This window comes from Strigops habroptila, chromosome 10, assembly GCF_004027225.2.
Source record: "Strigops habroptila isolate Jane chromosome 10, bStrHab1.2.pri, whole genome shotgun sequence".
In the NCBI taxonomy this organism is placed as follows: Eukaryota; Metazoa; Chordata; class Aves; order Psittaciformes; family Psittacidae; genus Strigops; species Strigops habroptila.
In genome coordinates, this window is record NC_046359.1 from 28,208,971 (window position 1) to 28,236,405 (window position 27,435).

General features: G+C 38.7%; 3 protein-coding genes across 11 annotated transcripts in view; 1 reads left to right on the forward strand and 2 right to left on the reverse strand.

The window, feature by feature from the left end:
• Nucleotides 1-244, reverse strand: part of CRIPT (CXXC repeat containing interactor of PDZ3 domain) — a 63,702-nt gene extending 63,458 nt beyond the window's left edge. For 5 of the 6 annotated variants that reach the window (XM_030498760.2, XM_030498758.2, XM_030498762.2 and 2 more), the window contains exon 1: nt 1-235. In XM_030498760.2, the coding sequence (XP_030354620.1) occupies nt 1-16 (16 nt within the window). In that variant the 5' untranslated portion in view covers nt 17-235. The other variant, XM_030498761.1, reaches the window with a different exon arrangement.
• PIGF (phosphatidylinositol glycan anchor biosynthesis class F) lies at nt 86-20,408 on the forward strand. 3 transcript variants are annotated; one of them, XM_030498752.1, is made up of 7 exons: nt 86-141; nt 493-743; nt 2,359-2,450; nt 3,320-3,436; nt 8,488-8,596; nt 19,469-19,602; nt 20,270-20,408. In XM_030498752.1, exons 2-6 carry the CDS (start codon nt 516-518, stop codon nt 19,580-19,582), a joined length of 660 nt encoding a protein of 219 aa, XP_030354612.1. In that variant the 5' UTR covers nt 86-141; nt 493-515; the 3' UTR covers nt 19,583-19,602; nt 20,270-20,408. The 3 variants fall into 3 exon arrangements, with proteins under 3 accessions (XP_030354612.1, XP_030354610.1, XP_030354611.1); XM_030498750.1 differs by lacking the exon at nt 20,270-20,408 and having other exon boundaries at nt 19,469-19,864; XM_030498751.1 differs by lacking the exon at nt 20,270-20,408 and having other exon boundaries at nt 135-191; nt 19,469-19,864.
• Nucleotides 17,784-27,435, reverse strand: part of RHOQ (ras homolog family member Q) — a 19,203-nt gene continuing 9,551 nt past the window's right edge. The window contains exons 3-5 of one of the 2 annotated variants that reach the window (XM_030498753.1): nt 21,723-21,887; nt 20,905-21,000; nt 17,784-20,183 (exon numbers count right to left, since the gene is read on the reverse strand). In XM_030498753.1, the coding sequence (XP_030354613.1) occupies nt 20,028-20,183; nt 20,905-21,000; nt 21,723-21,887 (417 nt within the window). In that variant the 3' untranslated portion in view covers nt 17,784-20,027. The remainder of the gene's footprint in view (nt 20,184-20,904; nt 21,001-21,722; nt 21,888-27,435) is intronic. The other variant, XM_030498754.2, reaches the window with a different exon arrangement.

Here is a 27,435-nt window from a genome sequence, read left to right on the forward strand (position 1 = left end):
ACTTCTCGCACACCATGGCGACCCCTCCACCACAACAACAACGGCACCACCACAACCCGCTTCCGGGTCCTCCCAGGAACTGACGCCCTCGGAGCGCCGGTTTCTGTCGCCCGGCGGCCCCGCGGCGGCCGCAGCCCTGTGGTAAGAGGCGGGCCGGAGCCTTCCCCCCTTTTTGCCCCTCGCGTCGCGGGGTAGGTGCCGCGGAGCGGGGCCCTGTCAGCGGGCCGCACCGCCGCCTCCCGCCTGAAGAGGGAGCGGGGAGGAGCGGTTCCGTTCTGTGGGGAAGGGGGGTGGCCGTTGCCGGGGTAGCGTTCGGTGTCCGTGGGGTTGGGGTGGGTTTTTAAACGAATGACACTCGTCTGCCCTGAAGTAATCACTATGATCCCCAGACTAAGCTCAGAGCTCTGTCTTGTCTATGGCGACAAGGAAAAAACCTCACCGTGTGGTGCCTGTGCTGCGTTTGAGTACCGGGCGCCGCTTGCTGTCTTGCAGGGGGCCGGCTAACCGGTAACACGATGAAAGAAGTAGAAATAAGGAGGCTCTTGGCTGCGAACCTCCTCTGCGTGTTCGCAGTTATCCTGACAGCGGTCGTTCCGGGTTTCTTCTGGGAAGGATTCACAGTCTTGGGAACACACCTCGCGTGGCTGTGTATTTGTTCTGTTTGTGTTGGTACCGTTAATGTAATCTTGCACTTAGTCCTTAAGCCAAATCATTCTCCTAAGAGAAGTTCTTTTGCTCACAAGGTAAGATTTTTATTCTTAAATTCCTACCAGATTGTGTGGAGGGAAGGCAAATTCTGACACTGTAATAATCAAATCAGAAAGAAGGCAGGCAGATTTTGGTGGTGAAATCTTGTTTTCCATGAACGAGCTGAGCGTAGCACCTTTTGAAATGAGTTCTCCAATGTTTTCATGATGTTAAACTTTCTCTACCTGTAAATAACCTGTTCAGGCAAGTGGTTCTGTGCCCTTCCCTTTTCTTATCAGTATATTGTTGTCTGTAGTTCCAGCCATTGATCTTCCAACAATTTGCATGGTGGCAAAATTGAATGGGTGCAGAACTCATCTCAGAGCCCAGGCCCAACCTTCAGCCTTATGAAGAAACACTTTCCTCATGTGTAGTTTTAAGTTTGTAATAATTTTACACGAAGAGAAGTAGTTTTTAGAATTTGAGGCTAGCTCATTACAATTTAAACAAAGTTGGTACATTTCTAAAAACTATGTGGAAAAGTATTAAAATAGCTACGTTTCCTGGCATGATGAAACTTTTATGCAGAAGAATCTAAATCTGGGATAAATTCCTGTAGTTACAGTTTGTAAGGGGGGCATTAAAGGTATGAATCCCAATGAAATAAGTTTGAACAGGGCGAATTTGTAGCAGCACACAGCTTGTTCAGGAGTGGGGGAATACACCTGCATTTTGAAGTCAGGACAGTCTTGCATTCCCAACTTGCTGAGTCAGACATGATTTAGTGCTCTGAGATGGTGATTCTTAAACATCTAAGCAAACATCCCTGAAAACAGTATCTTTGTAGGCAAAGCCTCTGTTGGGCTGACTGAGGGGTGATGTGAAATACACAAAATCACCGTGGAAAGCAAGTATTTTAGCCATCTGTGATTTACAAATGAAGCAGGTTTTGTGTTCTAGGTGAGATTTCATCCCAGCCTAGCATAAGGAATAAATGTTTTTTAAGAAGTGTTTAAGGGAAATCATGGGTTTCCATTGGTGACCTGATCAGAACAGACCTAACCAGAACTGTTTATCGAGTGGGTATGCTTCTAGATGATATGGCGAGTTTAAATTTATAGAAAATTAAGTGTGTTTTGCAGATTTATAGAAAGTCGTGGACATTTCTCAAATGGATTTAGGATTTAAGATACTAAGCTCAAAACGTAGTGGTTTTATTTGTGTAATTTTAAGTATTACATTTGATTCTGAATGTCTTTTTTTTCTTTAAATGTTACATATTTTCTTGCATTTAAATATTTTTTTCACCTTCTATGAAAGATGTCTTTGAATGGGCGTAACACTTGGATGTAAAACAGAAGTGTAAAAATATGCAATAAAACTATCTCTGTTTATCTTGTCATTTCTAGTTTTTTTTTTTATGTTTACTTTATAAAAATAGGGTAGATAAAAAATTTAAATGAAATGTAATCGTTTTTAATTACTTACTTGAAGTATCAGACATTGGGAAAACTGTTTCAACATAGGCCGTGTTGTTATCGTGCTTCACTGTGGCTGAAATTAAAGAAGTGGGTAGAATACAATGCTATTGATAAGATATAGACCATGTACGTTACTTATGTTCTCATTTCTTTTGAAACATTATTCTGATACTTTATTGCTCTTTTTTAGATATCCAGATTTCTAAAATGCTGTATATACTTTTTCATGTCTTGCATAATATTTCATGCCATTATTGTTCTGTATGGAGCACCTCTTATAGGGTAAGTCAGAAGACCCTACTTTTCTCTAAACATTTTAAGGGGCAGTTCTCCTTGCAGATATTGGTAGAAGTACTTTTATAGTTCCTGGTACATTGGAGGTTAAAGGGTCAGCTGGGGTGGCTGCTTTGGTTTGGAAGGGGGTTTGCTTGTTGGGGTTTTTTGGAGGATTGTGGTTTGTTTGGGTTTTGGTTTTGTTTGTTGGGGTTTTTTGTTGTTTTGGGTTGGGTTTTTTTTAATAGACACTGGCTTTTACAATTTCTATGTATTTGGAGATGTGTTGTTCAAGACAGTTACATGTAACTGCTTCTACTTTAATATTACCCATTAAACACACAGGTGCAGCCATTTTTCCAAGTTTCATTTAGTTATTTTCCCCATAAGACTCTAAAATACGCATCTTGCGTATCTTTCATCCTTTGGTATTAGTGTTTTATTCTGAGAGAGGTGCTAAGTTACTGACTAACAATGGCATCACATATAGTTTGGTTTCATGGCTGTTTTTACAATATGAAACTAGAAGAATAAGTGGAATAAGTGGAATAATGAAGTAAATATCCATGCGTACTTCAGTTCAGAACTAATGTCCTGTATGAGGTACACCCGTGGGTTTTTTAAATGTTACAGGTATTTAAAATAATTACTGCATCTCAGTCTTGGTTGAGATAACAGATACCAGAATTCTTTCCATCTTTCTTTGCTATTCTACAGAGTAATAAGAGAACCCTTTATTCTTCTACATGAGGTTTAGGAAAGCATGCATACTTTCACAAGTTGACTTTTAGGGAAAACCAAAAGCCAACTCTTTACTTTGGAACTCTCAGAAAATCAGTAACTACCTCACTTAATTTTGTAATATTCCTTCTTTGTAGGTCAGTGACTGAGACGTTTTTGTTTTCAGTTTTGCTCTCTACCTTTACTACTTTACAATGCTTGTGTATGCTGGGACCAAACACCCATGCATGGATACGGGTATTTAGTAAAAATGGGTAAGTTCTATTCTAAAGTTTCTGATTTTACCCCAAACAGAAATGGACAGAATTGATGTAAACAATAGATTGTGGAATTGGAATTTTTTTTTTTTTTTTTTTTAAAGAAAGGAAAACTTCCTTAATTCTGGGTGGTTCTCATATTTGTAATTACAGGCTTATGAAAACTTTTCTGACAAAATTATTATATTTTGAAAACATTAATTCATCAAATTGGCCTTTATTTTTGGTGTAGAGACACTAAATCTCACTTTATAGGTAAGGTTGGATGGGCCTCTGAGCAACTTGGTCTGGTGGAGGATGTCCCTGCCTATGGCAGGGGGTTTGGAACTGGATGAGCTTTAAGATCCTTCCAACCCAAACCATTCTATGATTCTATATGCATTTTAAGAAAGTAAAGTTTCAAACACACATTTTGCTGGTATAAAACCATCGTGGAGTCCAGTATGATGGTTGTCAATTAAAGAGGAGACCTGAGACTGAGCTGTACAGGGAGAATCTTTCACATGATCCAATAGCACCTTCATAAATACAACTTTTAAAGTGGGAATAACAAGCCAAAACAAACACTATTTTAATGGTATTTTAAATGTGCATGTAATAGTGAAAATAATATATAGTTTACTGCAGTCTTACGTACATAATCTTTACCCATGCTCTTCTTCAGATTTCAGACAAAGCTGTTTCAGTGTCAGAGGTTCCAAGCATTAATTTTTTTCCAAGAGTATGTTTAAAGTAAAATGAGCCTTTTTACCTTACTTTCACCTCAGTGATGCCCATGACATTAGCATGTGTATGCAGGATAATGTATTTTTCAGAAGTGTTCTGTCTCTTCTGCCTTTTTCGCACTCGCTACATAACAGGACTGTTGAAAGACTGGAACACTGAAGCATAAAAGAGCCCCACACATGCTTGAGATTTAATAATAATATGTTAGCATTCGTTCACTTTTAATAGTTTGTAAGGATGAAGTCTTATCTCAAAAGAAAGTGAAGAGTTGTATAATGCTGCTGACCTCTGGAGTTACTTTTAGTTTCAACTTCTGTAGAGGAGGACAAAAGTAGACATTTTGTAGTAGTTTCAGGTATTGACTTTTGGTTTATCTCAGTTCTCAAAAGTTTGGTTTATCTCAGTGCCCAAAAGTATCTTGAATCCTTATTCAAGTCATTTGTGCTTGGTTTTTTTTTTTATTTCCAGTGGAAGGGATAAATAGACTTTAATAAAAGCATGGAGTTGTTTAGCCAAAACAAATCATTGCTGATTCACTTAGTCATCTTTGGAGGTTTTGCAGCTGGAAACAATAGTTGAATTGAAGTAACAGATGTGTGACAGCAGTCTGTCTTTGTGCCAGCTTAGATTTTTGAATGCCTGACGATTTCTGGCTTTCCTAGTCTACATCTTAATCTTATTTCAGCACAGTTGTTGCATAGGAAACAGTTGCCTTGTTTTAACATTTTTGTTGTGACAGTTTGTACAGACTTCTTCCTAATGAGCCATGTGACATTATCTGAATAAAATGTCTATTTAACAATTTTATTTACACTAGCCTTTGAATAAAAATACACTACAAAGAAATACTGTAGCAGGGTTGGGTTTTTTTTATGGATTTAACAAGATTTTCGCTCTTTTAAAAATAATCCTGTGGGGGGTTTTATTTAACTTTATGAATGAGTTAGAATGTCTTGCATTTAGTCTCTAATTTAACCACGTGGAATGAGGTGGAACTGGTTGAATGGAGGAAAAGGATGGTTAGGTAAGATCAACACAGCTGTTTGCCTTGAAAGAAGAGTTTAGCAAATTGAATTTCACTGGAACAGCAAGCTGGAAAGTCTGATTAAGCGTTTAGGTTAGTATGAAAAAGGAGTGTGTGTTAAAAAATCTGAAAACAGTTTAGACAAGTAACCGCTGGCATTTATTTTTGTTTCTCTTATTTGCCTGTGCAATATCTATAAGATCAAAATGTGCTTGTGCAATTGTTTTTGCAGAAAGACAGATAAAGACATCTAGAAACAGATATTAATTACCTAGCTATTGCTCTGCTTTCTGTTATGTTTTAGGTGGTCTAGTGTGAAAATACTGATGTGCATAATGTCTTGTCATAGGACAATTCATAAAGTTACATTCCAGTAACTTGTATGTAATGTATTGCATCATAATAGCTGTGGTACAGCTGAGTCAGTCCGACTTAAATACGTGGGAATAACCTTGCAGAGTGCTTGTTTTTTCTGCAGAGATGCTTAGCTTTCTCTGTTTCTGCCTGGAGCATGTGGAAGTGCAGTCACTGCTAGTAAAATCACTTCTATTAAGTTTACTACAAGACCAGTCTTTAAGTGCCCATGCCTCCCAGGAGGTGGGTTATATGTGCCTTCTGATGATAACATGTAATCTGCGACACTGCAGGTTTAGTATTTATCTAATAAAGTTTTGGTTATTGGCAGGTGGAGGGGAGGTATTGTTTGGTTGGTTTGGGGTTGGGTTTTTTTTGTGTACATGAAACAGTTGCATGAAACACAATTGCAGCTCAGACAGAAAATCACATATGCTCCACATTTTCAAACCGAGTACACTTTTGGATTGGAAATATCAATTTGACGAAGCAAATGTATTTCTTGGGGGGGTTTGTTTATTTTTACTTTATGGATTTTGAACAATTTTTCTTACTTTTTATAGTCTGTGTACACATAGAATGTGTGAGGACAGTTAGTCTGTGTATTTTACATCATATCAATACTAAGTAGGCTGTAAATAAGTCTCTTTGCACTAATTCTGTGTTTGGGGATGGGTGGGCCCATGCCAGCTATCTCTGGATTCGGTATTCTGACATCTAGTGTTGTGACCAATGTCATGACGCTGATCAGAGTGATCATATGCTGTCATGTGCTGCTGTAAGCAGAGAGAGGGAAATAGAAGCTACAGAAAGGGTTATCAGCACTGGTGGAAGCAGGTGTCTATTCTTTAAATGGCTTTTCAGTAACTGTTGGCTGAAACAGCCTTGTGCATGAAGGCCTCTAAGAAATCACCTTTCAGTTGCTGATTTTTATTGTTCCTTTTAGAGACTGTTTATTTCAAATCACTGGTCTGAGTAATTATGTTGAAATCTATGATATTGTAGCAGTTATAAGATGTCACCTGGGTAGGAAATAGGTTTGATTTGGAGCTTGCCAGAAAACAGTGTAATACCATAACTTGAGGGCTCTTTCCCATTTTCATTTCACCTATTTTATCACTTGGTTGTGAACTGCATACTCAGACTTGGAAATGTCCTTTGCAAAGTTAGGCAGCATCAAATACTAAGTCCTGCTTAGTAGTTCAGTCCTGCTGCAGCCCAGATTTCCAGATCTTGTCTATCCAGGAAGTGTTTTAATAAATTCTTTTAGCTAACCTCTTAATTCAAACATTATTTAAAACAATACTCAATATATTGTATTGTTTAAAGGGGTTAAATAATTACTGAATGCTTTAAAAGGCCTTTGTGGTCCTAGTGAACATTTCTTATCTTAGATACTGCTAGTTTTAACTGCAGAATGATCATAGTTAAAAAATAAAGAAACCTATGAGATTCAGTTTATAAATGTTGCTGCAGTTGTTAGCCTCATGCAAATGAGGCATTTGTATGGCGAGTTTAAGGGGTAAAGACTACCTGTAAAAATCCCAATAGGTGTCATTCCATGAAGAAAAGAGTAACCAAAGCATTGTTCTTTTGGGATGATGGTGGAGGACAAGTCAGGTTGTGTTTGAGTAGCTGGTGTCCATGCTGCAGAATGGTTGGATTAGCAGTTCAAATGGTTGCCAAACTACCAATGGCTGTTCTTCACTTGGGCACTGTGCTTTGCAAGTTCTGTTGTTTTACTTTTGGACTCAGTCTGATATCTCCATATGGTGCAGCAGTATGTGTGTAGGTTTACCAGATAAGATGTCTTGTGGGGTGTAGATCTACCTTAGTCAGTCCTCAGTATATTCTGCTGGCTCTTTCACTGCTTTAAGGCTGTAGTGAATGTTCTCTTGACCATACTGCCTGACAGCTCTCCACTCAGTTACTCAGCTTCTGAAAATAATTTACGAAAGTTTTCAATGTGCAGATCCCTGAATAGTTTTAGAGTTAAATCAGGACCTTTCCCTTTGGGGGAAAAAAAAAAAGAATCTCAGACTGATAGTATTGTGAATTGAAATGGAGAAGTTTAACTTAAAGGGATGGGGTTATTGTAGAAGAAACAGTTCTGCTCAAAATGTCAATGTTACATCTTAAATATTATAATCTGTATGACCTTTATGTTGCAAACAATGAAAATGTTTGCTTTACACTTGTGAGCCCTTTGGTCAATAGCAAATGCAGCCATGAGGTAGGTAGAAGTAAAGTCAGAAGTTTTACAATCTGCAAAACGAGGTGTAGGGTTAAAGCTTTCATGTCATGCAACCTAAACAGCACATGTGCAATTCAGAGTTTACTATCCATCAGTGATAAAAACACTATTTTTTTTACTTCTGTTAGCTAAAGCTAAATTTACATTTACAGGGTGAGATGTAGCAAACTTAAGATTCAGATCTCTTAACTTCCTGATTTGGAGCAGGGTTTTCAACCCAGTTCTACTGTCTCAGAGTTGTCCCCTACTGTGTTCTGAACTTCTGCTGTTCTTGTTTCTTAACTGGTACCAAGTACACAAATGTCCATGGTTTTAGAAAAGCAGAGCAATCACTTGGAAGACTGATGATGGGCAGTAAGTGCTTGTCTGTAAAACAGAAACCCAACTTTTCCTAAACTTTTGAAGTCAGTAGTGGTAGAAGGCTGTATTGAGAACTGAAGTCATTAACATCTCTTATGATAGATGTCATGATTGGCAATGCAAGAGTTCTCTGGGGTGCAATATAGAAAGATTGTGATTATGGCTAAAATATGCAACTTCCATTGTATATATAGTTTGTATCTTTTAGGAAGAACCTGAATGCTATTTATCAAATATACTGATTTTTATATCTGTTTGCGGTCTCAGAAATCTTAGGAGAAATGAGATCTGCTGCTGCTATTGAAACCTTGTAACACACTGTTTTTACAGAGCTACGTCCATCTGGGAAAGCAGTTTACAAATTACTACTGTGTGCAGTATACTTGGAGCTTGGTTTGGAGCATTTCCTATTCCTCTTGATTGGGATCGGCCTTGGCAGGTTAGTATGTACACCTGTATCATAAGTACAATGATGTTAATTTTCTGGATATGCATGCTACAGTATTGCTCTGAAACTGTACAGGTATATTGGACGTAGTCATAAGCTGTACCTACTGGGTTATGCCAAATGTTTTAAGTCATTGGAAGCGTCTGTGCTTGCAGTGTAAGGATGTAAAATGCAAAATTTTTACCTCTATTTTTATAGATTCTTTGTTATAGATTTATGAGCGTCTGTTGCATGCAAATTTTAGCATCAAATAAAGCTGGTAAGTCTTTTGATAAGAAGAAACTAGACAAGCAGGAGGAGAAATGTGACATGATGAAGATGGCTCCAAGTTTGCCTTCAGTCTGGCAGCTTTTATCGTTTGTGGGTAGAGAAGGAAAGATGCTTTCTTAGTGTTTTAGTTCCACTCTGTTTTCCATCAAAGCACTTAACAGAATGCATTTTAAATGGATTTAGATTGATTTGTGGAAATGGTGTGGCCAAAGCACTGTACTAAACACTTCTGCTTTCAAAGGCAGGCAAACATCAGCTTTGTAGTTGTGCAGTAAAAAATGTAAAGTTGGCATTGCAGATCCTCTCTTTATAAATCCAAATGTCTGTGCTGTTTTCTTAATATTTTTGTTGGCATGGAGAAATTATTCCATTAAACATAACTAAAGTCTGCAATTGCTATAAAATGATGACACTAGTAACACTTCTTCCTAAATGTCCTCAGAAGATATTCCTCAGGTTACCAAACTCCTACACTCTCAGCTGAGTAGTATCTACCAGGCCGTAAGCAGATGGTTTCAAAGATTTCTTTAAGAAATCAGCACAACAGGCAACGCACTTTTCTCTCCATATTGTAGAGACGTTGTGGCTTACAGCTACAATGGAAATGTGTCTTCCATAAGTAGCAAACTTTTATGCCATCAGCCTTCTTTACAACAGTGTAATGAGATATTAAAGTTTTATTTAAAAAAATAAGTGTAGGTTGATACTTTAAGGAAAAAGATCAAGTTTTCTTCCCTAAAAACACTTGGTTTTACTCTTTACAAGAGTAAACACCTTTACAAGATGTTTCACCATCAATCTGGCATAGGTGTGTGTTTGCAGTAGTTAATTGTTGATGGACATGAATGTAACCTAGAAATCAAGGGATTCATTGAAATGCAATCTCATCTTCTTGCGAAGTTTTACGTGCTTCCCTGATCTAATGAGGCAAGCGCTTTTTCCTTGCTCAGCTAGGATTTTAAAAGGGCATGTCACATCTGGCAGGTTTTACTTTATTCCCAAAATCTCAGGCTTTGCTAATAATGCTGTGTATAAAAATTTCACCTTTTATGCACCAGTGATATAAGGAAAACTTAATTACTATGTCAGTAGGCTCTGATTAACAAAGCAAGGACACTAATAGATTAAGACAGATACTTTTAAGTACAGTTAATTTTTTACTTTATTTGTCCATTCCTCCATCTTGCCATAGTAGGAGACACAAATTTGGTAATGGCGTGGCAGCTGTGTCTGTTTGAAAACTTTTCCAAATCAATAAAAGCCAAGCATGACTGATGAAAGTTAAGCTCTCTAATCTGTACTTAGACATCTAAAAAGAGATTATCTGACTCCTCAGAACAGCAAAGCATCTGCAGAAACCTCAGATACCATAACTTGTTACTAGCTGTTTCTCGGCATGAATGTTCCCTAAGGAGTCCAGGCAGCAGCAGAAACTGTATGTCTGCATTTCCCTTTCCCTTCATGATCTCCACTCCCGTTTCTGACCTACTCCTATACCAAAGTTGGCAGAGGAGAGTTTCTGTCAGTTCCTGCATCAAAGCAATTTTCCTCTGCCTACATCCAGAGCATTTGCTGTTGTGTTCTTTCCCTTAAATTCCTCTTATTTTTCCCCATCCCGACTTCTTTAACTCTTTTACCTTGTAGGGCTTAAACCAGTGGGGTGTGGGAAGAAAGCCTGTTTTCCATTTTGGGTCTGAACTGCTTGATCATTATTTTAATCATCACGTGAGCAATTCAAGAGCAGCCATAGAGAAGTTTCAGTCCTGCAGGCTACCACTTCAACAGTCTTTGAAAGCTGCAGTTTTAAGTGCTCGTTTTTGAAGGGGAAATGAAAGAAGTTCTTGATAAAACACAATGTAGTTTTTAAAGTCAAATTATGTCAGCAAAGCAACACAGTGAAGCATCATAATGGTAATAGATCTCCAAGGCAGAAGTGAACCTCTTTAAAGTAGCTTCTTAGAGATCGTGTTCACAGCTGTCTGAAGTTTTCGATCATCTGTTGGTAATTTAGTATTTTTGTGAAGGTGATCTCTTAAATATTGGTCATCAAGAGAGGGGAAAAAGGTGTCCTGGTCAGGCATTCTCAATAGGTGCCCAGAACCCACTCCTCTGCAGTTCAGCCAAGATGAGATATATATGAATCAGGTTCTTTGGGAACACTGAACTTCATGCAGCAGTTGACCTGAGTCTTTTGTCTTTCTATCCTCATTGAGTAGTATGGATTCAACAACACTGGTACTGAGTTGCACATAGTAGCTCTGCATCGCTGTCTCTGAAATCTTCAGAGCCAAGAGACATTAATGTTGTTCTGAAGTTCACTGGGCATTAGCAGTGCAACCCCTTTTTATGAGAGTATTCCTTTTGGAATGATTACAGAAACTCATAGTAGATTCTTTCACTGTAGCAATGAAAGAGGAGAGGAGCTTTCTGTGTTGTCTTCAGGCTAAAACAGGGGAAAGAAGAATGGCCCTCAAAGGATTCTGCTATTGTCACAGATTCGCTTAGTTTGTGAAGAAAGTCTTTAGTGTAGATTGCCTGTTTACTGAGTGACTGACTTACTGAAGATAAAAATACCTGTATGTAATGCAGATACAGGAAGAGGTTCTTTATTAAATATACATATACATATATATTCCCCCAGAAGACATGGTTGTTTAGTGTTTTGTACAGAACCTAATCCAGCTGGTATGCTTACAGAAACACCTACGGATTAAGTCCCAAGCAAAGCGGGCTTAAAAGTCATCAGAGCTCAGTCAAAATCAAATTATTTCTAGGCATCTGCCTGAATAAAGTATTAAGCTGTCATGCTTTTGACATCAGCTGTTTCTCGCTTTAGCCTAAAAGCAGAGCTTGAGGGTTACAATTTTGGATCTACCCTTCTCAGATCCATAAAGGCTCTCAAATGGAATAGCTCAGCCTTTGGACTCACGAGCAGCTTTTGCGATAAGAACGGGTTTCGTTAGTGGTTGTTTTCATTTTTGTATTTCAGACTTTCTGTTGTAAATAAATTTTTTATTTTTTATTTTTTTTTAATCTGTAGTGGAAATGATTTTGCTCTAGAACAGAAAATGTGGTTTAAATCTTATATGGGCAAGACTAAAATGGTATTATCATACCAGAGAGCAGTGTTAAGGCCTTTATGCTTACTTGTTGCAAAATCTGGTTGTGATGTTTCTGTTATCGTTAGTGTTTGTGATGTAACAACATATGATGGAAACACAACTGCATTTGTACCTTTAGCTTCAGAAAATTCATTATTTAAGGAGTGTTGTAGACAAGGCAAAATTGCTACTACAAGAATTGGATGGGTCAACAGTAGTTGAGGAATACCATGTGATAAAGCAAACCAAAGGGTTACTGTTGCTGCCCTTGTGCTCTGTTGGTAGACCTAAAATGTCAGAAGTTGGCAAAAACATCTGACATCCAGCAGATGCAAAAATGCCCTAAGTTTGGAATGAAAAATGCTATTGATTTAACTCTGTTAGAACAATCTAATATAACCTGAGGCTCACACAGAAAGTTAAGCACTGCGTCTTGTATTTTTCTTCTTGATCAGGATTTAGCACTTCATCAAATCTGGCGTCTACACTTTGAACTGCAGGCGACGTCAGAGTGTCTACAGTCTGTTTTTAAATTGACTGCAGTCTAGTTCAGAGGGTGGAGTATGTAAAGCTACTTCTGTGAAGTCAGTTTTGTTCACAGAAATGACTTCAAATTAAAATGTAGTCACACACCTGAAGCAAACAAGAGGTGGAAGGAAAGAAAGAGTACTGAGGATGCTGGGGTTCCAATAGAGTATTGAATAAAGCTGCCTGCACTTTTCTGTAAGGCACCTGTCTGAATCACCACACTGGCAGTATGGATTGCCACCTCTGGCAGTTCTGGTGTCATTTTGTTGCTGCTTTGTGGCTGTAAAAGAAGCAGCAATTGAGGGCAACAGTGGGTTCATTTTTTCCTAACTTATTTTGCAGCCCTTAGCTGCCTGTAGTGGGACACTAGCATCTTTTCCTGCAGTCTTAATAGAAGAATTGAAAAATTATATGGCACTTATCCCTTTTACATCATGGTCGAGATACATTAGTAGAAGCTGGGAACTTTGTAGTTGTCATGGTTTAAGCATTACCTATATATTATCAGAAAATCAGATGTCAGCATGTCTTGTATATCTTTCATTGTAATTTGTTTTTACTTCAAAGTACTCCAGACTCCTGCAGAGTCAACTTGGTATGAAATTCTTCATCAGGAGTTCCAAGTCATGTTCTGATGGCTAAAACCAAAATGTTACTTCATCCTGAGTTATTCATAAACCACAGAAAACATATTGGTTCTTTACACATACCTCTTGTGACATGCAACAAAACTGAGATAAATACAGACGTCTCAGAAAATCTTCACTTTATTTTCCATGTTTATGTTTGAAAAATACTGCATACAGGGGATATTCAGATTCACTAAGTGGGCCTGTCTACAGTTAAAAATAATGATGTAAAATGCATTTATTTATCATACGACAACTTTTATGCTAAGTAAATATTAATAGCAGAATACTTTTTTGGAATAAAACGACATTAAATATCTGAGTAATGTTTCAGAATGGAAATGAAAAATATATAAAGCATTTCTATTAGAAGTATAAAATATATTGCCGAAAGTCAGTCAATATCCTGATGATTCACTGTTTGTCATTATTGTTGTTCTTAAAATACCTTTTTAACACAATTCAGCCATGCCTCTTGCCTCTCTGCTATTTTATTTTGTACCTATGCAAAACAGTTGGTCAGGGAGACCTACTCTATGGCTGCTCCTGGTTATAGGTCTGCAGAATTAAGCCCATCTATCTCAGACACAGGTAAAGACAGTTGCCTTACAGGCAAACAACAAAAAAAACACCCCAAACTTTTCAAGACTTACTGTGCAAGATGGTTTCAGTTTACTACAAGAGACAGAATAATTTTGCCAAAGTTTTGAGATTAAAATTGTTTAAGAACTAGACAGTAAAATAGTTTACAACACTTAGTTATGATCACTTAAACAAGGCTATTCTAGATGATGTTCAAAAGGTTTAAAGAGTTGTTACATCTCTAGTTCCCTTTAGCCCTCTGTACAGTGGTTATGTAAGGGTTATAGTTAGGACAGTTCTAGCAAAGAAACAGTAAATAACTTCCTTTGTTACAGTTACTCAGTTGTTTTCAGATTGCCTATTTCAAGTTGATGGTGTTCTTTTAATAACCACATGGGATTAGGATCCTGGCTTCATGTGTCATCTGAGAAGCGGCACCTTAAAGCACACCACCACTGAAACAGAACACGATCATTTAGGTGTTTCTAGACACATTGTGACACATCCTTTCTCTGCTCAGCCTGAGGTAATTTAGTTGCAGAACAAGTGGCAAAATCAAAGATCAAAACCTTATCAGCACACTTTATATGCAGTGTATTCCAGACATCCTATTTGTCACTGCTAGCTGGATTTTGGAAGCTCTGAAGTTTCTGGGTTTATTGACTGTTTTGATAACAAACTTTAAAAACAGGTCCCCGGGTTTACTGTGTGCCTGCCCACCCATCCATCTGTCTTTTTGCAGCAGAATTTTGATCTCTAGTAGCTGACACGATAAAAAGTAACTTTGAAACAATATTCTGCCTACAGTGTTTTCATATTCATTAGGTGAAAGTGAAATTGAATTATTCCCTCTTTGTTCTGGAAACGTAGTAGGTAGTGCTGATCTAACTCAAATGAAGTGATTGACTGCCATGTAATTTAGCTGATATGACTGTAAGTATTTTTCAGGTTACAAATGTCTGAGAGGTATTTGGGCTAATAATCTGGAGAATCTTGGGTACAGTTCTTGGTGCTTACTCAAGCAAGCTGAACTAGGACTCTAAACTTTCATATTACCATGTCATTCTTAACACAGTGAGAGAGTTTCCTTCTTGTATTTGCTTTTGGAGCTACTACCTACTGTGAATTTTTTGTTGTAAAAGAAGTTTCTTTATGTGAGTAGAAGCGATAATATCCAGTGTTTGATTTGATTTTCTTTTTAACAGAGGTAGAAGTTTGTTCCACTTTACTGTGGTTATCATTGTTTATTTAATGATATGTCTTCTTAATGTAAACCTTAAGGGTGAAATCAAAGGCAGTTGTACTTGCTATAACTTTAGAACGCAAATCCACAAAATCACCTTCTAGTTACAAATGCCAGCCTGCAAAAAAACCCTCACACTTTCTTCTCCTCGGCATGTGCTTGTCACCACACACATTCTGTACAATGTGATAAGACACTTTTAGTTAACATGTGCATGCAACCAAAATAGATTGAAGGCATGTACTGAATTTTTTAAGACAGCACAGACTAAACAATCAGGAATTTAAGGCATGTTAGAAACGGGGGGAAAGTAATTGTGCTCATTTATTCAGTTGTAAAATGAAACAAAAAGTATTACATAGCTTTCTAATTGACAGAAGTGGATCTTTAGAAATAGTAAGCATACAAAAAAAATGAGTTTAGGTATATGAGAAAAACACACATCTAAAGAATGGGACCAGGTTACTAAAAAAAAAAAGTAGTACAGTCGATTGCCCCACTGTATTTGCATTTGTATAATTAAGTTCCAGCAGTCAGCTGCTTACTTTATAGGATCTTTTAAAACTTTATTAGGGTGTTGCTGCTCTGGCCCGTAAGAATCTGGCCTTTCTGTTCTTATCAATGTCAATGTAATTCCCATTACATGGGATGCAATTTACAGACTTGGAATAGATGACAATGCTGTCATGCAGTCAGAATTCTGATTTAACTAGCTGCATGCATACTACAGCAGAGCTAGATACCTTGCTGGGATCCTGCAACATGCTCTGCTTTCTGTGCAATATGTTAAGCCATTCCCACATCAGTTCACAGGTGTTCTAAAGAGCACTGAGGAAACTAGCTCATATGTGTCCTGAAAGGTTGGCAATTCCTATTTTGAGTCCTTATTCTTAAAATGAGTTCTGATTATACTAGAAACCTTGCAGTTCTGCAAAGTCCATTTAGCTACCCTAAGGAAATCTCTGTTAGGTTCTATTGCTGCTGCCAGATGAAAAGACCAAAAAAACAATGAAGCAAATAGCAGAAGTCAGGATCGTTTTGCATTAACCATTGGCTCATGCTCTGTCCCTTAAAATGAAATTTTAGTTCTTGTTAAACACATAGGTGGGGATTTGTTTTTGTCAAGCTGCTGTTCAGACTCCTAGCAATCATACGCAGGTTGCTAAAATTGCCCTTTTCCACATGCATTTGATATGTAAAGTGAGTCATCTTGTGTTAGGCTGTGAGGATGGGAGCTGATGCTTCCCAGGTGCTGGGACAAAGCATTTCATGACAGTTTCCTAAAGAATGTTCTGTCCTGTCTCCTGCACTCCCCACACTTTTCTCTCCAGATCAGTCGTCTTCCCTCCTCGCCTTCTCCCCTCTCAAAGTGTGCAGTTAGGCAATGTTGCCTAACATCTTATTCCTCTGTTGCTAACCCAGCCTAGACATGACATCAGTACTGGGATGGGATATGTCAGCTTCCTTATGGCAGAAGGGAGCATAAAGTAGGAGAAACTGAGCTGAATAGTTCTCAGGGGATGAAAGGGGTGTATTACAAGTTGCATACTTTAAATAAGCAGAATGGAATCCCTTAGAACAGGCAGACGCATATTAGCTGCTTAGATTTTTATCACTTAGAGGCAGTTCATTCCAAGTCAGGGAAGCTAAACCAAGTTCAAGAGATAATATGAAAGACAGGGCAAAAGCAGACTGATCAAGCAAGTCAAATCCATTTAAAAAGGTCCAGCAGGAAGTGATTTGGTCTCAGAAAAATGAGGCCAGCAGCTAATGCAAAATAAAGCAAACCACTTTCATAGACAAAAAGCATATCCAAGGGCTGTTATTTTAGTGCAGCTGATGTGCTTAAGAGCCGCATTTTAATCTGTCTGTGATAACTTGCTGCTTTAGATATACCCATGGCTATATGTAGCCTAAAGGCCAGCAGTCAAGAATAAAAGGTGCAGAACTAGTATAACTATGTATTAGGAGTTTTTTGCCCTGCCTTAGGGGTTAGCAAACATAGCATTAGGACAGCAATGTTCTGAAGTCCAGGCTTTTAACCCCTGTGCTTAGGGAGTTCTCAAAAGGCCAATCAAACTGCTGTTCTAAAGAACAGCAGTTCTTTAGGCCATCTGACCAGCATAATAGGAATGAGTACCTGGCCTAGTACCCTTCTGTTCTGCACCACTAGAAGAGATGAGATGCTGTTTCTTTCCTGTCTCATTCACAGACAGCGAGATGGAGTGGTTTATGGTTTCTTCCCTTTGCCCTCTATCTTTGCCAGCTGCCATTGCTGAGGGTTGGATTTCAGAGTTCAGAGGCTCAGGTGTTAAATGAAATAGCCTGAAACTTCTGTCAGGTAACACTGATTTTTAAAAAGCAAAAAGTGAATGTTTTGGAAGACAGAGGCATAATTAATATTGAAAGTTACATAACTATTGAAAAACCATGTTCCAAGTTGCAGTTCAGTCGGGTAAGAGAAGCTACAACAATCATCAGAGATACTTTTAATTGTACCAGCAGTCATCCACTATACACAAAATACCAAAAGATACAGGGTCACCCGGTTATCAGGGATATTGACTCTAGTTAAGAGAACATGAAAAATTCAGAGTCCCACATCTACCTATACTTCTGAAAAGCAAACAGGCAACTACAGATTCACCTAATGTAGGTAAGATTTAATGCAGGATCATGGATCACTCAGAGATTTTGATGTAGAAAGACCACTGAGTTATGAAGCCTCTGTCCATAGTTTTGTGGATATTAGAGTTGTATTTGACTTCATCAGCAGAGAAAAAAGTACGACTCCTGTTCCAGCTGAATGTTACTGAGTGAGCAGCTGGGGGTTGCATGGACGTTTTTATTGTTTTGCCCTTCAGACATGTGTAATATGCAAAATGCTAGAAATAACTTAATTACATTTCATTTCAAAGTTGAAACGATCCACCTGAAATGTAAGTTTAGCCAAGGCCACAAACTCATGTGAGTTTTAAATATACATAATATCTTACCATGCCAAAGCATCTCAAGGCTTTTTATAGATCTACAATACCACTGTTAAACAAGCAAGTCTTTGGTTTGAGAGGCAACAGCCAAAATATTCAGCAACAAAAACAAGTAGCACAGACAGAATGTCCGGAAATAAGAATGAAACAAGGTCAATAAAGAGTACCTAAGGCACCTTGTTTATAGTCATCTTTGCTACACTCCTTAAGACCTCCAAATAACATATAAAACTGCAAATGCTAAGGAATGTGAAGATGAAACAGCTGAGGACAAAATACATTACTCTTATTCCTAGTTAAAATTCCCATGATCAGAGGATGTGAATAAATACATTTTTCCACAATAATGAAGAGAAGAATCAGAGCTAGGAAAATGAATGGAGGAACCAGTACCATTAAAAATAAGTCATTTGATATTCATGAATTGCAGTCTTGGCTGGACACCAAGATGTGGATATTTTCTTTAATGTCTAGTGCATTTCTCACTCGCAGGTACTATAAAAGGTGGAAATAACCCCTTTATTTCAAAGTTAAAAGGAGAGTGCAGTGTGCACTTGCTTCGAGAATATGCACTGTACAAGTGCAAAACTGTCCTTGCAAAAAAGATATGCCAAGGAGAATTTTGAAAAGGGGTGGGAATTCAGTTTGTTCTACAGTAAATATTTTTAATCACTTAGTTGAGATTTTCATCAAATGCAGTCTGTAGGTGACTGGTAATATAAGCTACATCTGAGGACAGATTGGTTAAGTTTTGTTTTGGTCACTCCTTCCTGCAAATCAATACCAGTTAAAAAAAAAGGGGGGGCGGGGAGAGAGAATCCCATTACTTTGCACTAGATGGTTTGTGAAAGTGAGTCAGCTGTATTGAGTCAGTTCCCTGTTCTTATACTAGGAAAAAGAGAGCTTTAATTCTAAGCTCTAGAACATAACTGGCTTACTACATGTTTGCTGAACTGGGTGCAAGATGTTGAGTTTCCAAATTTGTGTTCCCTCCCTGTTGCTAGCCAGGGGGAAATTCAGCTCTTTGCCTACTTCTCAAGACAAAAAACATAAAGAAAACCCCTCAATCCATCTCAGTCTCTGGCCTGTTTGAGTATTAGTTCATCTATACACACCTCTAAAAGTTTCAGAACGCCATGAGAGATTGGAAGGAGAACTCACCAAGACATCTGTAGGTTTCCAAATGTGCGCCACAGAAGAGGAAGTCAGGTTAGCTGAACACTTCAGGGAATATAAATACTTCTACGTATTTTCACATAGTTTGGGGGATATCGAACTAAACTCTGCAATAGCCAGAAGCCTGGTTACGTTTTAATGCATATTAGTTAAAAACTGTACAACAGCATTTAGTGTTCATGAAGATGATTGGTTGTTACACTTTTGGCATTTTTAGGAAAGCACGCCAAGCTTTAGAGTAAGACTGTACTGTCTTTCAGTACCTAGATTTTGTGCTCACCGAGTACAAAAAAACCACAAACATTTTCCTCATTGTCTGCTTTTACCTTGTGTTCTCCCCTCAGGTATGGCCCATTTCCTGTTCCTTCGGAGCTACTTTTGGCTATGTGGCTGGTCTGATTATTGCACCTCTGTGGCTATACTGGAACCGGAAGCAGCTTACATACAAAAGCAGATAACTGGAGCAAAGAGAGACAAGGTATTTCTTTGTGCAGATTCCATACAGACTGTGCAAAAATTGGGGGGTTTTTATAAGATATATATATTTATGTATAGTCAAAGCAGAAGACTGTCCAAATTCATTTAGAGTATTTCAGGCCAAGCATCTCCACTCGCTAAAATCACATAGATGCTGTTTCAGCATGGTGCAGTTTTTGCTTCCTCTAGACTATGTAACCCTGAGAGATTGTACCTTCCAGTCTGAATAAAATACTTGTAACAGATGCCGTGGCTTCTTATTACAAGTTCGTTGAGTCTGATTTTATTCCTCTGGATTTCACTGGTTGTAGAAGGCAGAACCATAGTTTTAGCTTTCAAACCTGTAACAACTTCGCCGTGTACTTAATGCATTGTGTTTAAACTCAGTAGAATTTCACAGTAAGCCTGGCCATTGTCAAATGTATCTCACGTGATCAAACAGCAGTTTATGCATCTTGAGCCTATTCTCTTCTTCACTGTGTGTTTCTTTGGAGTTAGAATGGCTATAATAGCTTCATCAAAAACGGTCTTCAGTCCTTTCTGTGTTAAAGCTGAACACTCCACGTAGCAGTAGGCTCCTATCTGTCAAGAAAATAAGCTAAGTCAATAGTAATATATTTCAGCTGTTCAGTTTTAAGTGTGCACTTCTGCATATTTTTTTTCTATAGTGACATCACAATGTTTGGCTGAGATCTAGGAAAGTTACCTGCATGGGCATCCCCCTGTAGAAGAAAAGATTTGTCTTTTGGCCAAAGATCTGGAATGCATTTAAGTTGGGTTTGTTTATAAAGGAAGCATATTAAATAAGCTCTTTGGATTGGCACTGGAGTCCTAAGGTATTTTTGATAACTAAACAGCAAAAACGAATTACAGAATTATGACCAATTTAGGTTTCAAAAATAAGACTATAAATAAGTGTCCTGATATGCATTATCCACACTGTGTTAAAATGGTGGTATAGCATTCTGAAATAGTTTCTTAAAGATGATTCCAACATTTCGTTAGAAGAGGAGGAGAGGTCCCTTCCAACCTCAACCACGCTGTGATTTTAATTCACTCTTGACTGATGCTTGTGTAGTTTTTACAAGTGTCTACAAAGAAAGTTAGAACCACTGCTACCAGGGAAGTGCTATTACAGAGGTCTGCTTATTAGCTGTGTTCAACAATGAAAGTAAAGACTGTTAACTGGTAACCACTCAGAAGGTTTCAGACACTGAAGTGGTAAAGAAAGAAAAAGCCAATTGGAAATAGGTTTTTTTTTGCTTCTTTGCTACTTGCTTTCAACTAGGAGTATCCAGTTTACCTCTTTAGCCAGCTTCTGTCCTTGCTCCACAGATACAGGCTTCTCTTTCATGTCATTCAGTCTTGCCAGAGTTTTTGGGTCATCACGAAGATCAATCTAGCAAGAAAGATTGCAGTCATGTTGGAATACTTTTTCTAAATGGAAGTCAGCAGGCTATATAATACCCTTTAATTAAACAAAAGTATTTATTTAATGGAGTATTATGTGTATGGAGTCACGCATGATTCAGATCATGGACCCTTCCTGATCCAAAAAGCCCTGGAAATTTAAGCTGTGAACTACTACCTTTAATCCAGAAGGAACAAACGTTTATTCTGTAATTCAGCTCTTCAATTAGATGTGATCATCTTGGAACACAGAACACTGCCAGCAGTGGCAGAAGAATTAACCCAAACATGTAATTCCAACACGTGGATCACTTTGTAATTGAAGCCCATTCCACTGGGCACAAGAAACGGGAGGAAATTGTCTCACTTCTCCCCTTGCTCCTTTGCTTCAGCAAATACTGTATATGACCAACAATTATAGACCCACATACATGGGTATGAACAGACAATGTTATTCCTTAAGTCCCTTGACTTTCTAGAAAGTCACAAGGAGAGATGCAGCCAATCTTGCCACTCTGTTTACAGTGAATATATTTTAACAAAATTCAGGTAGCTCATTAGAGAACACCACAAATCTAGGGTTTTCTACCACTTGCTGGGGTTGTTCCTCCAAAGACAGAATCCTGTTGGGCCTGAATTTCCAGCCCAAAAAAAAAGGCACCATACAATGATCTGAATTGTTTAAATAAAGTAGAACAGAACCAGATATACCTGTGTTCCTACTAGTAAAAAGGGAACATTAGGTGCATATTCCTTCAACTCCGGTACCCACTCTTCCTTCACATTTTGAAATGAAGCAGGGTTTACCACTGAGAAGCAGATAAGGAAGACATCGGTCATAGGATAAGATAAAGGTCTCAGACGATCATAGTCTTCCTGAGAAAGAAAAAGTCTGTTATCTGCAATATTAAATTGTATTTTGTTAATTTTAACAGTTATATTCAGAAACTCTATTCATATTTCAGGAATTTGTTGAGGCAAACTTCCTGAATGCTTGCGGCTCTTCCAGGTTAGTTAGTGTGGCTGTTAGAGCAAAATCTGCATGAGGGTAACTATATGTGAACATAAATATTTTGAAAAGCATGTTAATGTTAATAGAAACTTATTTCTGTAGGAGAATATACAGAAGACTACCCTTTAAAAAGTTTTCAGTTAAAGAAAAAGGCTTATGCTTCAAACATACTTGCAGATCAAAGGTTAGCACTTCTCTGACCAAAGAGGAATAAGCAGATGTGACTGCTACAGAGCCATGCAGGTTATACAAAGCTAGGCTAGATTAAGGCTATTTAACACAGTTCAGACTTCTCTTTTGGATCATTTGTAGAGGTGGTATTTAAGGGCCTCTTCAGAATTTTCTTTCTGTCTCTTAGAAACTTTGCTGTCCTGTTGCTAGTGATCAGGCAGACAAAGTAAGCATCAGAGGGACTTCTTTAACCAGACTCTGCTTTCTATAAGCAAGCCCAGCAAAAAGTGGGAAGGAACACTATTAGGGAACACTGAGGATCAAGAACACCATCAGGGGAATATTAATGCCCTTTGAGGGGGGGAAGGTAGTGTGAAAAAATTATTATTTGGGTCATTTAGAGCCATAACATTTAAAGCCACCAGTCCTACTGTCAGGGCATACAATACAATACCTACGGGCATTGTCTCATTGTAAAACAATTCTCTCTAGCAAGAAAGAAAGTGGATTTTTGCCGGTGAACCAATGCCTTACCATTCCTACCTTTGGCTTGGTTGGTTGGTTGGTTGGTTTTTAACATAAATAAATAAGACTGAGCGCAGGCATTGACAGTGAAGAGTGCTGGTTTTATGCCATCTCTTTCACCATAACCACCAGTTTATTATGGCTACTGCAGCAGCCTCCCTCCTCCCCATGTAAGCTCCCCATCTTAATTAAATCTCACAAATATTGGAACAATTTGTTCATTAAATGTAGAAACAGAAATATAATTCAACTCCATATTTGAATCAAGCCAGAAGATTAAATTTTCATATCCTTGGCAACAGTCGCATTACCAGGTTATTACCCTATAGTTGCACCCTCAAAACAGCCCTTCACTGATTGTTAGGTTTTAAAGATGCTATCACTAGAATTTCTGAAGACACGTGAAACTTGCTCAGAACGGTTTCTGCTAGACCCATCTTTTCATGTGGAAGTCAACAGCTATGGGAAGAGGCTGTTATCCTCATCATGAAATGGAGAAAAGACAAGCACTGGAGGATTCTGCACTAGCAGGGAGGTGACCATTCACCAGTACTCTTTAGTGTCAATCTACACAATATTCTTATTTGCAATCAGTATTCTCATGTGCCTTTTGATTATACACTCTCCTGCCAGTCTTGTATACGTTACAGTTTTGTCAATAAGCTAGAGCATACTTAGCTGTAAACATGGGCTCCCAATTTCACAACCACAGTAATTGATGCTGCTGGGAAACCACAACATTAGATAGGCCTATCTGAAGATCAGTTGTTCCCCTGCTAGAGTCATGCTTCTATCCTGATTCAAAAGGCAAAAACCCCAGGAACCTTGTCTTCTCCACATCTGTGGACATTCATCATAGAGAAATAACTTTAAGAACATCACAACAGCAACTTGAAACTATTCAACATTCAATTCTCTTTTTAAGCATGTATTTTACATTTCACTTCTACTTCTGAATATAGTTAGGTACTGATCAGGGTTGCCACTCTTTTTCTGGGTGGAGATCGAAAATCCTAAAAGAAGCTTCCCAACTGCAAATTACACTGGTCCCTGGAGTACAGAATCTGCATGCAAGAACACACAGGCAGATCCGTCAGCTGCTCTTAAATTCAGCTCTACTAAATCATACATGGGGTATTACTGAAGAGGTTCTCTTTAAAGAAAAAATCTAGTTTAAAGTCATCATTCATTCCTGCTACTAAAGAGCTGCCTTCACTACACTGAACATTTCCTAAAAACCTCACATCTGGGTTACAATAACTAGAATACTGTCTGCATTAAATGCTGGAATGGAGAAAATGCTTCACTGTCACCAGAAATTACTCTTAGTCCATTGACCTTAAAATACCTCTTTAGTTAATCCATTTCAAACCACAGATGGACCTTTTATTCATGGCAAATACTAATCATTTCTGATCTCAAAGCTGAGTTACATTTGCATGGTTTACTTGAGAACTTTCGTATTTATCTTTTTAAATCCCATTGGATACAAATCCTCGTCCATTTAGCCACATCTTGGTCCTGCTCCTTACTTCCCATGTACTCCTCAGTAGTCATCTGGGAGGGAGCAGTGTTACTGCTTTCTAAGGCGCGTGCATTGCTGAACTCCTTTCCTGCCCCTGCATCTATTTATATATCTGCCTTTTGATTTATACCCTGTCCCATCTGCACTGGGCAAGCTGTGGGTCTGTCCTGTGTAATTAAGAAGTTCAACTGCAGGCAAGTACAGTGTGATTGGATACATCATGTGCCACGGCCAAAGTACGTGCTATTCACTGCAGTGACTTCACTGCATTCACGCTTACTTAAATTAACAGAGAATTGGCTGTCCCCAACCAATCCTGTAGCTTGACAAACAACAGTGCTGCAGGCTCGCCTTAAACCTTGTCTGTGCTATGAAAATTAGGTGCATATTGATAGTAACAATGGCAGGTAATTCTAATAAAGCCTCCCACCATGTGATTAGACTGGTCCTGGGTCTTCTTAGGAAAGACCCTGGCTTAACTGCTACTAGCATCTAGCAGGCCATATGTGCTTAAAGACTCCTCCTGCTCCCCAACAGCCCCTCAGAAACAGCAATCAGAAACCTGACAACTTCCTCTGATGCACTGGGCCTAAATAACTGCTGCACTGGGTAGAAGAATCTGAAAAACAAACAATTAGACTGAATATAGAGGAGCCTGGAAAAAATGGGATTGCTTCAGCTATATTTTCTGAATCTAGCCGGAGGAAATAAATGTGGCTAATTCTAAAATTAAATGCAATGGCAAAACCTAATTATACTAGCCAGCAACATAAATTCCAGTTGGATGCATGTACACACCACCCTGTACAGCAATTAAGACCTCCGGTCTAAATTGGGGGAGTATGATACTGCCTGTATGTTTAGGCATTAAAGATATTTAAAGAATTTTACTGGAATATTTTAACAACGTGAACAAGATGGGCAAGAAAGCCACTTGGATCCACATTCAAGGATGGAAATACGCAGGTACAAGTCTCAAAAAACTCCAGGCTATAATGGGGAAATGGCTCATTCTCCAACATACTGTGGACTTTAAAACAAAACTGTTCACTGTTTGCTGAAGCAAACGAACACTGATAGAAAAACATGCTGAAAATACAAGAGCTGTAATAACTTTAAACAAACTGGATGTGAATATGTTTGGCTTAATTAACGTTATCTAAAGTTGTGATTCCCATAAAGATAGACCATTGCAACAGGACCATCCATCATTCACCTAGTATCTCTCTGGTATCTACCTACTATCACAGCTGCCAATACAGAACAGACATAGGAAAGGAGACGAGATGGAGGAACTAGTGACTTGGCTTCTCAACTACAGACTGGGAAGGACTCTTTGGGGTTTTTTGGTTTGTTTCATTTTGAAAATAGCAGAATTGAAATTCCTACTTTTATATTTTCATTTTCTTTTCTTGTAAATCTGAGGGCTTGCATCTTTAAACAAATAGAAAACAAATTCTGGTGTGTCATTAACATTGTGGCAGGGGCCCTGAGCAAGGTGTGTCATGCTTATATATATATTATATTTTTAATATATATTATTTATAACATAATGTAATGTCCATTCTGATGGAACAGAGTAAGGTAATGATTTTATTGTGGTCTGCAGCTTAGGAACAGAATTTAATGATAGTTCTCCAGTTACATTATACTGACATACTCTTATAAACAAAAGGATAAGCCTATTTCTTTTCTGTTCTGATAAGATACAAAGTCGATGGCAGAGAACAAAACAAAGCTTGCCCCACTGGAAGAAAACTGGAGCTCAGCAACTCCAGGTTTGTGATCTCTGTGTTAGCAACCATCTGTTGCTTTCACAGCTTACAACAGCAATCGTAAGAGGAGGTTCTCACTCCCAACCATCTGTTTTTAGAGGGGAAGCCAAAAATAGACATCAGGCAGAGTTGCTAGAGGAATCCAGCCTTCATGCAGTGAAGGGTAATCCCTGCTGCTGCTCTGGGGGTCTCAGTGAGGCACATGGGTGCAACTAGCAAAAGTTGCACTAGACTTCCTAGCTGTAAGTCCAAGTTTTAACCCATTTCATAGTCGGGCATGCTAGCCACAGTCAGAAGTCCTCTCTCAATGTGAATTGCCACGCTTTCATTTTTGAAGTGCATTTCAAAGCTATCCTTTATGACAGCATTTTTCATAGTTTTCCTCCCTGAAAAGGAATTTCCATTTCAGAAGGCCCCTGTAATATTTCAGAAGATGTAAGAAGTGAACCATAACAACTGTTGTATCTGACATGTGCCCCAGGGACTGACAGCTCGCAGTTACCCCAGTGGACACATCCTGCCACCTCCCCCAGGTTTTTTGGCATTCAAGGCTGATGTGCAGCTTGGCCATAAGCAGCAGGGAGAGCCTCTGAGAGCAACAGCCCATCCCAGCAGCACACCAAGAAGCAGCCTTCACCCTGCTGAATCACCCTCTGGTTTCTGATTCTACGAGATGCTTGTAGGGAAGGAGAGAGAGGGAAGCAGTCTGTCCTGCCCCATGCCAAGCACAAATTGCTTCCCTGGCTAAAAACCTCTCCAAATTGTTTCAGTCTGGTCTGTGTAACGCTGCAGCCCTTTGCAGGGAAGGACGGAGCATCCCAAGGATGGATGCTCCTGGCACTGCTGCTCACACGGCACCACTAACGCCAGGACCATTTGGCAAGCTGCAATTCGGACTGACACAGCATTGCCACAAAACATCTACTTGTCCAGTTCTGCAGCCCAAGCCCTATTTGTTACTGTTTGTAGCTTCTGAACACACAAAGCAAGATGTGCTGATCATTCCCTGGCTGGGAATCCCAGGGGTAAAGTGCTCTACAGACCCTCCATCTCTTCACAGGTTCTGGGGATGCAGCTTGCCTTGCTAAAGGCAGCAGCAGTGTCCTGTTGCAGCTCGTTCGCACAGGTTTCTCGGGGAGCACAGAAAGCTGCTGATCTGGGCCCAGCATCTATTTTTAATTTATAGAAAAGGCGGCAAGAATGCAGGGTGAGTGCTCATCCATTGTATTCTAAAAATGAAGTAAGCTGTTCTAAATCCATCTCTAAATTCCTGTGAGGAGGGCTGTTCAGAGGAGGTATGAATTATACATTGGAAAAGCCCAGGGTCTGTGAATTACCTTTTTATTTTTGATGAAACTTTCCTTCTGGCATATTTGAGGACTGCAGCTGCTTACATGCCTGAAAAGCTTTTCTGTA

Coding starts and splice junctions, on each gene's coding strand:
- PIGF (XM_030498752.1), top strand. CDS start 516: ATGAAAGAAGTAGAAATAAGGAGGCTCTTGGCTGCGAACCTCCTCTGC. Junction 744..2,358: donor GAAGTTCTTTTGCTCACAAG/GTAAGATTTTTA, acceptor GCTCTTTTTTAG/ATATCCAGATTTCTAAAATG. Junction 2,451..3,319: donor TATGGAGCACCTCTTATAGG/GTAAGTCAGAAG, acceptor CCTTCTTTGTAG/GTCAGTGACTGAGACGTTTT.